General features: G+C 35.0%; 1 protein-coding gene across 1 annotated transcript; it reads left to right on the forward strand.

Annotated features, from left to right (window-relative positions):
* The first annotated feature begins 751 nt into the window (after positions 1-751).
* LOC107554903 (carbonic anhydrase 2) lies at positions 752-8,098 on the forward strand. Its single transcript, XM_016237559.1, has 7 exons — positions 752-1,024; positions 2,039-2,236; positions 3,152-3,270; positions 3,362-3,454; positions 4,753-4,815; positions 4,919-5,074; positions 7,697-8,098. The coding sequence occupies exons 1-7, from the start codon at positions 991-993 to the stop codon at positions 7,814-7,816; spliced, it is 783 nt and encodes a 260-aa protein (XP_016093045.1). The 5' UTR covers positions 752-990; the 3' UTR covers positions 7,817-8,098.
* The last annotated feature ends 2,906 nt before the right edge of the window (positions 8,099-11,004 follow it).

Here is an 11,004-nt window from a genome sequence, read left to right on the forward strand (position 1 = left end):
AGTTTTTGTTATTAGTTATGTATATTTGGGCTTTATGTTACATCTTCTGTTGTTTAATGAAAGCTGAATACATTATTTAAGTATCATGTGTGTTACCGTGATGGTGTTTTGTGTTTGCATGAATGACTCTGTGCACCTTCTATATATCAGTATACACTTCTGCTTGTGGCGAAGCTACTTGTGATGAGCTGTGATTCTTCATGTGGCTTTCTCTTTTACCATCTGCATTATTATGGTGGTTGTCAGTATGTTAAAGGTACCAAACAGATTTTAATAGCAGTGTGCATTGTTGAATTTACTGGTTTACATTCAAATTTTCTTGTTTGTAAATTACAGTTTTATACTGTAAAATGTACAGTTTATGGAAATAAATGTGTTTACAGTTTTTCTGTATTTTTTACAAAATTATTCTGGCAACCACAGCTGCCAAAATTATTTTGTAAAAACTACAGAATTTTTTTACAGTGTTGTGATATACACATGGACATATTAAAGCATTATGTTGATAGCACTACATTCATTATGAGTAAGGTGGCCCGTTTTAAAAAACATATTTTCATGTATCTGTCGTCAGTCACGGGGTCGTTCTTTGTAAAAGAAGCAGAGTGTTGCGCAAAACCGCAATTCATTCGCTGTGCAAGTGATGAATCATTACTGCACTCATTGTCATTATTACTAGCCTATGTCACACTGTCACTCTACGTCACCAGAACCAGCGCGCCACAAGTATCTGATTACGCAATCACAGAATTGTAAGAATGTAGCAGCAGATCAAAGCAGAAGATCCCAGCCGCCGACGAGATCCCGCATTCCGAGAGAGACACGGATGGAGAGCGCGCTCAGTATCGATCTCTCTGTAGCTCCTCCTGCTGCTGATCACACTTAATGTACGGTCATGTGGGCGAACAGCGTCCAGAAAGCCGCTATATAAACCCCCAGCTCATCTGTCCGAGGACACTGACACTGCTTCAGGACACTTGAAGACTCATAATGTCTAACGGATGGGGATACGCAGACCATAACGGTAAGACCCCCCCATGTAATTATGATTTTAATAATTTAGGATATGTCAATATGAAATCTATCACAGATTCTCTCTTTTTTGCCTCGTTATCTGCATTTGCCCTCTTTGCAACTAAGACATGTTCACCTTGGCTACTGCACAGTCAGCACTATCAGTGACAAGTGCAAAATGTACAGATTTTAGGTATATTATGTGCATAACTATGCATATAAATTTGTATTTTTGTGTCAACTGTATGTACTTTTTTCTTCACACGAATGTGGATTTTTATTTGATACCAAACGCAGAAAATACCTTAGACACTGTGCAATTAAAATGCATTTTTCTTTCCATTAAAATGCACATAATAATAATAATTACACGAAATCTTGTTTTATAACAAATTATTCTTATTATTCAAAAGGATATAATTAAATATAATTGTATTTTTGTACATTTTGTTTGAACATAAATACCTTATTATTATTATTAAAGGCAATGATTTAAGGAAATGTTTTCTTCTTCGCATAATTGTGGATTTTTATTTCATTCTAAATGCAGATAATACCGTGGACACTGCCATTCAAATGCATGTTTTAAATGCACATAAATATATTTTTATATTATTATTGTTATTATTATGATTATTAAAGGCAATGATGTAAGGATATTTTTTCTTCTTTAAATAATTGTGGATTTTTATTTTTATTTTCAAATGCAGATAATACCTTGGACACTGCAATTCAAATGTTGTAAATGCACATAAAATATTTGTTTTATTTATGTAATTAATGAATTCAAATATAGGCTACCATTAGTATCTTTTTTTTGTACATTTAGTCTCAGATGCATAAATTTTTTTTTACATAAAGGCATATATAATATTTGTATTTTATTTTATTTTGCCTTAAAGGCAAGGATGTAGCTACTGTCAAATGTGCAGAAAGTGGTCTTTAAAATAAAATTGTATGTGCTGTAAATGTTTTTTTGTCCCAGATGCATATTGTTTAACCTTTGTATCACCTTCCACTGCAGGACCTGAGAAATGGTGTGAAAACTTCCCCATTGCTAATGGACCTCGCCAGTCTCCAATAGACATTCAACCCAGTGGAGCATCTTATGATGAATCACTGAAACCGCTTAAACTGCAGTACGACCCCTCCACTTCACTGGACATCCTGAATAATGGACACTCCTTCCAAGTGACCTTCGCCGATGATGACGACAGCTCAAGTTTGTGACCTCTATGTTCATTTTTTATAATCAACTAATAATTATTTTGTAAAAACTACAGAATTTTTTTACAGTGTTGTGATATACACATGGACATATTAAAGCATTATGTTGATAGCACTACATTCATTATGAGTAAGGTGGCCCGTTTAAAAATATATATTTTCATGTATCTGTCGTCTGTCACGGGGTCGTTCTTTGTAAAAGAAGCAGAGTGTTGCGCAAAACGCTACATCTATTCCTGTATTAATCATTAGCTTTACTTAGGCAGAGGGTTCTTGAAACGACTGCAGTGTTAACCTAGATCATATTTAGAAAGAAAAGTTATATAATAATGAGGCTGCGTCTGACACTAATGCAATCCCGCAGTATTACTGCTGAATATAGCTGCATCGTACCGAACATGCTCTTTCAGGAAGCATTGGAAAGCATTTCAAAGGTTGGCTTTTGCTCTAACTACATAGTTAAACATTAATTTACAATAGTATGCTGTACTAGAGTGTTTAAAAGCCTTTAAATAAATAGTTTGCGCACTATTTTTATACGTTGTGTTTATTTATAGGTTATAGTTTATTTTATGGCATGTCTAAGCAGGTGTAAAGCCTAAAATTAAATGAATATGTGAAAATACCACTGTAACACCTCCTTGACCCTTCAGCTATCTCATCCTCCAGTGACACAGCTACTTTTGCTTAGAATTATGGGAAATCACAAACGTGTTCACACAAATAATTGCACTGAAGCAGTGAATGGTTTAAGTGTCATTCATGTGAACTTTGACAGAATCAGTAGATGGAACCTGTGTAGCAAGTTTAACCATGTTTAGCCTGTTTAACAATTGTTACCTATTGTATAGAGTATGTAACAGACTTTGACATGACATTTATAATTTTTTTCTGTGTTTGCCCACATTAGCTCTGACGGAAGGCCCGATCTCAGGCAAATACAGACTCAAGCAGTTCCACTTCCACTGGGGAGCCAGTGACGACAAGGGCTCAGAGCACACAGTCGATGGGAAATGCTACCCAGCTGAGGTATGAATCTCTGAGCATACTGGGAAAATGAAGATGTGAGATGTTTTCTTTTATATTTAAGTATTCATGTTCCTAATAATCTCATCTTTAGCTCCATCTGGTCCACTGGAACACAGAATATCCCAGCTTTGGGGAAGCAGCCAGTAAGCCTGATGGTCTTGCTGTGGTTGGAGTTTTTCTAGAGGTCTGTGTGCAGTTGTACAGTTTTAGAACCTATGTACTAACCACATTGTCAGCAAACACTGGGAAGAATTCACTAAAATCATAATTATAATAAAAAAAAATTGGAGGGGGGGGGGGGTATTTTCTACCCACTTTGTCAGCAAACACATTTCAAAATTTACTAAATAGATTGTATAGAGTATGTAACAGACTTTGACATGACATTTATAATTTTTTTCTGTGTTTGCCCACATTAGCTCTGACGGAAGGCCCGATCTCAGGCAAATACAGACTCAAGCAGTTCCACTTCCACTGGGGAGCCAGTGACGACAAGGGCTCAGAGCACACAGTCGATGGGAAATGCTACCCAGCTGAGGTATGAATCTCTGAGCATACTGGGAAAATGAAGATGTGAGATGTTTTCTTTTATATTTAAGTATTCATGTTCCTAATAATCTCATCTTTAGCTCCATCTGGTCCACTGGAACACAGAATATCCCAGCTTTGGGGAAGCAGCCAGTAAGCCTGATGGTCTTGCTGTGGTTGGAGTTTTTCTAGAGGTCTGTGTGCAGTTGTACAGTTTTAGAACCTATGTACTAACCACATTGTCAGCAAACACTGGGAAGAATTCACTAAAATCATAATTATAATAAAAAAAAATTGGAGGGGGGGGGGGTATTTTCTAACCACTTTGTCAGCAAACACATTTACAAATTTACTAAATAGATGCATCACTTTTGCTTATGACATTTATGCGCTAAAATAAAATAAAATAAAATTAGTCACAATCTTTTAAAGTCAGTATTAGGCTTTCATTTTTAGGGCCTATTCACTAACCACTTTATCAGCAAGCACAGAAATGAATTCACTAAATAGTTTCATCACTTTTTTCTCATGATATTTTTGCACACACACACAAAAAAAAATGAAATAAAAAAATATTGTGCCTAGACAGTTTTTTCAAATTAGTATTAAGTCTTGCATTTTTAGGGCCTATTCACGAACCACTTTTTTAGCAAACACAGAGATGAATGCATTAAATAGTTTCATCAGTTTTCCTCATTATATTTTTGCCAAATAAAATAAAGTAAGATCAAATTAAATTAAATATTGTGCCTTAGTCACATTCTTCCCACAAATTTTCAAAATTGGGTTGAAGAAAAATGTCAATTTAATTTAAGTCTTACATTTAGAGCATATTTATAAATAATATAAAATAAAATGCAAAATAAAATGACATAAAATATTGTGCTTTAGTCATATTTATCCCACAATTTTTTAGTTTAGGATAAAAATGAAATATTGTTGTTTTCTCATCAGATTGGCGCAGACAATCCAAATCTTCAGAAGCTTCTGGATGCTATGGATGCAATCAAGTGCAAGGCATGTCTACCAATTCAATTACATTTTTTTTGTCAGTTTTACTTCATGCTAAATATTGAAATCAGTTCTGCTTCATGGTCCATTTGTGCGTGTTATCTTGCAGGGAACGCAGACCTCATTCACAAACTTTGACCCAACCGTCCTGCTCCCGGAGTCTCTGGATTACTGGACGTACCTGGGGTCTCTGACCACCCCTCCTCTGCTTGAGAGCGTCTCATGGATCGTCTGCAAGCAGTCAATCAGCGTCAGCTTGGAGCAGGTCCTGCTTATGACACAATTTATACCAGTGGAATTTACAAGTCACATGCTTAATAGTGAAGTGTGGCATCTCGCATAATAGAGATTTGGATGTGCATCTTATAAATTCTAAAGCAGAGCAAAGAACACCTTGCCGACTCAACTAAAAAACACAGGCTTGTTCATTTGAACAGGATTAAGATCACAAATGATGTCTATAAAATACAAATTTGTATATAACCTCCTTAGGTTGTGTAATTAATGTGAGTGAATGCATATATATCTATATAAAAACTGTATTTATATACTGCAATCACTACTTAAAACATTATGTGAGCTAGCTACCCAAATGCATACGGTCTAGCAAAAAACATCTATTTAGTCTTTAGGCCTTCTGCTTTCAAAACCAGCTAGACATTTGCTCTCATCTGAGGAAATTGTAAACAAATGTACAACACTTTCATAGTGAGTTCTATTTTCTTCTCCATTCAACCTCTAGCCCTCATGTGAAAATTAACACGACCCTGTCGAATGTTTACACCGCAACTTTGGTTCAAGGCTGGTAATGTGTACATAACCTCAGGTGGCATGCCTCATTTCCTAGCTGCCTGTTCAATTATTGACTTCATAATACAAAATAACTTAACATGATATTCTGTTCAAAATGTAAGAATGAATGAAAATGAGTTTGCTTAGGACAGTTAATGTTTAACCAGTTTGCAGAACTATAAGCGTTTTCCCAATACAAGTCAAATCACCATTATTTATACAGCTTTATACAGTACAGATCGATTCAAAGCAGCAAAGCTGTGAACCGTAATTAACAGGAAAATTTTAATGATTCAAATTCTGCTGTAAAGAAGCTCTAAAAAGAAAGTGTCATTATTCAGCTCAAGTCAGTTCAGTGTTGATTCAGATCAGTTCATTCACTGTGTAGTTCATCAATTGTGAAACAAGTTCATCTGAGGAAATTGTAAACAAATGTACAAAACTTTCATAGTGAGTTCTATTTTCTTCTCCATTCAACCTCTAGCCCTCATGTGAAAATTAACACGACCCTGTCGAATGTTTACATCACAACTTTGGTTCAAGGCTGGTAATGTGTACATAACCTCAGGTGGCATGCCTCATTTCCTAGCTGCCTGTTCAATTATTGACTTCATAATACAAAATAACTTAACATGATATTCTGTTCAAAATGTAAGAATGAATGAAAATGAGTTTGCTTAGGACAGTTAATGTTTAACCAGTTTGCAGAACTATAAGCGTTTTCCCAATACAAGTCAAATCACCATTATTTATACAGCTTTATACAGTACAGATCGATTCAAAGCAGCAAAGCTGTGAACCGTAATTAACAGGAAAATTTTAATGATTCAAATTCTGCTGTAAAGAAGCTCTAAAAAGAAAGTGTCATTATTCAGCTCAAGTCAGTTCAGTGTTGATTCAGATCAGTTCATTCACTGTGTAGTTCATCAATTGTGAAACAAGTTCAATTCAGTGATAAGCAGCTCTACAGAATGTTATTATTCAGCTCGAGTCAGTGCAATGTTGATTCAATTCAGTGAAATCCAGCTTCAGTCAGTTCAACGTTGATTCAGATCCAACTTCAATTCAGCCCGAGTCAGTTCAGTGTTGGTTCAGTTCAATGCAGCCCGAGTCAGTTCATTGTTTATTAAATTCAGTTCAATTCAGCCCAAATCAGTTCAGTGTTGATTCAGTTCAGCGAAATTCAGCTCGAATCAGTTCAGTGTTGATTCAGTTCAGTTCAATCCAACCCCAGTCAGTTCAATGTTGATTTAATTCAGTTCATTTCAGCTCAAATCAGTTCAGTGTTGATTCAATTAAGTTCAATTCAGTTGATTCAAATCAGGGAAATCAAGGGAACCAAAATCAGTTCAATGTTGATTCAATTCAGGGAAATTCAGCTTGATTCAGTTCATTGCTGATTCAATTCAGTTCAATTCAGCTCGAGTCAGTTTAATGTTCGTTCAATTCCATTTACTTCAGCCTGTTGATTCAGATCCAACTTCAATTCAGCCCGAGTCAGTTCAGTGTTGGTTCAGTTCAATGCAGCCCGAGTCAGTTCATTGTTTATTAAATTCAGTTCAGTTCAGCTCAAATCAATTCCATGTTGATTTAATTCAGTTCAATTCAGCCCAAATCAGTTCAGTGTTGATTCAGTTCAGCGAAATTCAGCTCGAATCAGTTCAGTGTTGATTCAGTTCAGTTCAATCCAACCCCAGTCAGTTCAATGTTGATTTAGTTCAGTTCAGTTCAGCTTGAGTCAGTTCAATGTTGATTTAATTCAGTTCATTTCAGCTCAAATCAGTTCAGTGTTGATTCAATTAAGTTCAATTCAGTTGATTCAAATCAGGGAAATCAAGGGAACCAAAATCAGTTCAATGTTGATTCAATTCAGGGAAATTCAGCTTGATTCAGTTCATTGCTGATTCAATTCAGTTCAATTCAGCTCGAGTCAGTTTAATGTTCGTTCAATTCCATTTACTTCAGCCTGAGTCAGTTCAATGTTGATTCAGTTCAGTGAAATTCAGCACAAGTCAGTTCAGTGTCAGTTCTATTAAATAAATAGTAACAGATGCTGAAAACTCAAGTATTTGTCTTTCCTTCTCTTCCTCCACAGATGAAGAAATTCCGATCTCTGCTTTTTACAGCAGAGGATGAGGAGGCCTGCTGTATGGTGAACAACTATCGCCCCCCTCAGCCTCTGAAAGATCGTGAGGTCCGTGCATCTTTCAAATGAAGGACCCCCGCCCCCCGGACCCCTCTTCCTCCCCTTCCCTCCCTTCTTTAGCATGATATGCAAGCGCAGGGCCCCCGGGTCAAGGGCCTCAAAGCACCTTTAGCTTCCATGCAGTGATGCTGGGCAACCTGCCAGCTGTCCAGCAGACCAGGTGTGCTGTTTGGAGAGTAAAGAGGCTATGCAGGGAATCATGTGTTTGTACTGTCCCTCTTTCTTTCTTTCTTTCTTTCTCATTCTTCATTCATTAGTGCAAATGCTTGAATTATTTGGATTTAGAATATGGTGCCAATTTTGTATGATGCTCTGATTTACATGTGATGCATAGGCAGACAAGAGGAGTAATATATACATGGGGTATTTAATATGTAAATGGAGTATTTAAGATGCCCAAATCTGGACTAAGTTGGCCCATGATGACCTTTGATTTAGCCCGTCATATTATATTTACATTTATGCATTTGGCAGATGCTTTTATCCAAAATGACTTATATTGCATTGATGGTATAATTTTTTTTTTTAGTTCATGCATTCCTTTTTGCACTGAAAAAAAAACAATCAAGTGAATTTGATTAAAATAAATAAAACATTTAAAAATGTAAATGTTTTGTTTATTAAATGAATTTTAATATAATTAAATACACTATAAAAAGTTATGAAATGCTTGCTTATATTAATGAAATTATTAAAATATTTTAAACAAAACAAGATGAAATAAAACAACATTTAAAATATATATATATATATATTATCAGAGTACAGAAAATACTATTTATTTAGTTTCTACTACAACATTTGAAATCTAATTCAGTGTTACTTGCCATTTATTCTAATTATTTGTGAAATTTACTAGCAATATCTGAGCGAAAACCATTTTTTTTTCAGAGTAGATGGATACAATGCAACATTTATTTTTGGATAACAGCCCTCAATCAAATTTGATTTCTGGTCCTTTGTATTAAAGTTTGGGCACCTCTGCTCTATAGACTACACCAGCATCTTAGATTAAAATGCAAAGATACGGCAGATTGGCAGATTCCCGAACAGATGCCATCTGTGCTGCTGTCCTTCCCTGCCAGGCTGTAATCTCTGGCTGTCTCAGCAGTGCTGAAGCTTAATGAAACCCAATGCACACTGCTATCAGGCTGCAAGATCTAGAAAATCCCCTATGGTAAATGAACACACGTGGCAAAACATCCATGTCGGCACGCAGGGAAATCACGCACAAAATCTAGCACATACTGAACAATCAGAGCAGTTTTGATTTTTGAAATATTTGTGCCTCAGATAGTAATCGCATTTTCCTGTGTGTGTTTCTGAAAGATGTCATTTATAGCAATTGATATGCACAAGATTTCAGTTTAAAAGCAGTAGCAATAATTGCATGAAACCCCTATAATTCCTTAATGTGCCGTTTCTTGTTCTATGCTTTAATCTTGGACTTTGATATTGCAAAGCAATGCACAAGCAACACAGTGAGTACATGCCAATAGACAAATCTTGCAGGTTAAGCAAGGAGGTCAACATCAGCTCTTCTAAAGCACTGGGACCAGGGCTCGAGTCTTACGTTATGTGTTTGTAAAGTCAGCAGGTTTGAAATATATTGTGTAATGTGTTATTGAATGTGCTTTACTTGAATATGAGGGCTTTGTTAAGCAATATTGTTCAGCCATACTCTGTTCTGCTGTTTTCAAAGAGGATATTTTAAGTAAAGATATTTTATGCTTATTCGGTGTTGAGTTTTTGTGATGATTTACTAATGCCCTATTTGAATGGTATTTGATTTAATATGGGAACATGATGTAATTTCAGCTATTAAAGTTGCTAGGCAGTGATTTTATTGCCATCTATTGAATATGTAAGTATGTTTTCTCCATCCATCCTAGCCGAATTACTTTTTCAGGAATGAGTATAACTTAATTCCCAACAAGTCATATATATTTATATAACACTTTATACAATACAGATTGTTTCAAAGCAGTTTTATAAAAAGTTATGTATAATAACTATAATAACATTGACAGTTAATAATGCTGTCAATGTCGCAAAGTTCATCAATTATGAAACAACTTCAATTTCAGTTATAAAGCCGCTCCACAAAAGAAAACAGTGTTATTATTCAGTTCAATGCTGATTCAATTCAGTGTCAATGTCGCGAAGTTCATTGATTATGAAACTATTTCAGCTATGAAGCAGCTCTTCAGCTCAACTGACCCTTCGCAGGGAGTTTGATTGACAGGCGATCTGACCAATCATAACACCAAATCTGCCATTTTGATCAGAAGATTAGAAGATTAGATTAATCAAGATACCTTCCCATGTTCATTCATGTTTATTTCATGCTTTAAGTAAATATGAAAAGATACTTGGTTGAACTGAGGTGCTACAGTGATCTACATGCTTATAGATAGTTTAATATCCACTTGCTTTGATAGAAGCTACAACTTGAATAAAACCATCACTCCAGTTAATAATTTATTTGTAAACAACTGCATCAAACCTTTATTGCACTTCTAAGACATTAACCTTTTTTATCTGATAAGCTAATGATTAGCAGCTATCCCGAGTTATTGCTAAGTTTATAGGTGTTGTAAGTGATTTATTTTGGGAATATCACAATAAAATATCTTTACTGTCAGATATCTGTAATAAGTCTCTATGACAGCCCCAGGCTATGTTAACAGTAGAAAAGGAGCCAGAAGAGCAGTCTACACATTTTAAACCAATCACAAGTCATTTTACATGATGATCGGCAACATCAGATTTCCTGCATGGTTATTATCTTTAAAACTAAAACTATTAAAACATTTTTATTAATTGAAATATATAAATATATGAAAAATTTAACTAAATAAAAATTAGGAATGCAAACATGGCAACTACATGAAAGAAAACATTATATATAATATATTACTAATATAAAAATAATATATTACTAATAAAATTACTAATGTAAAAATAAAAAATTTATAAAAAAACGTAATAATTTATAAATAATACTAAAATAACTAGTTTGCTCACATATTTTTTGAAGGCCCAAGATCTGAAGAATCTTGGAGAGATTTGGACCATTTACAGCGTCTTTACTCATTTAATGACATTGTTTCACTCCAAGAGGATCATAAAGCCATTAGTAAAACCTAATATGCCATGCAGTCCTCTATGCTTATCCACCATTACGGACATGTATA

This window comes from Sinocyclocheilus grahami, unplaced genomic scaffold (assembly GCF_001515645.1).
Source record: "Sinocyclocheilus grahami isolate Dianchi unplaced genomic scaffold, SAMN03320097.WGS_v1.1 scaffold19.1, whole genome shotgun sequence".
Classification (NCBI taxonomy): Eukaryota; Metazoa; Chordata; class Actinopteri; order Cypriniformes; family Cyprinidae; genus Sinocyclocheilus; species Sinocyclocheilus grahami.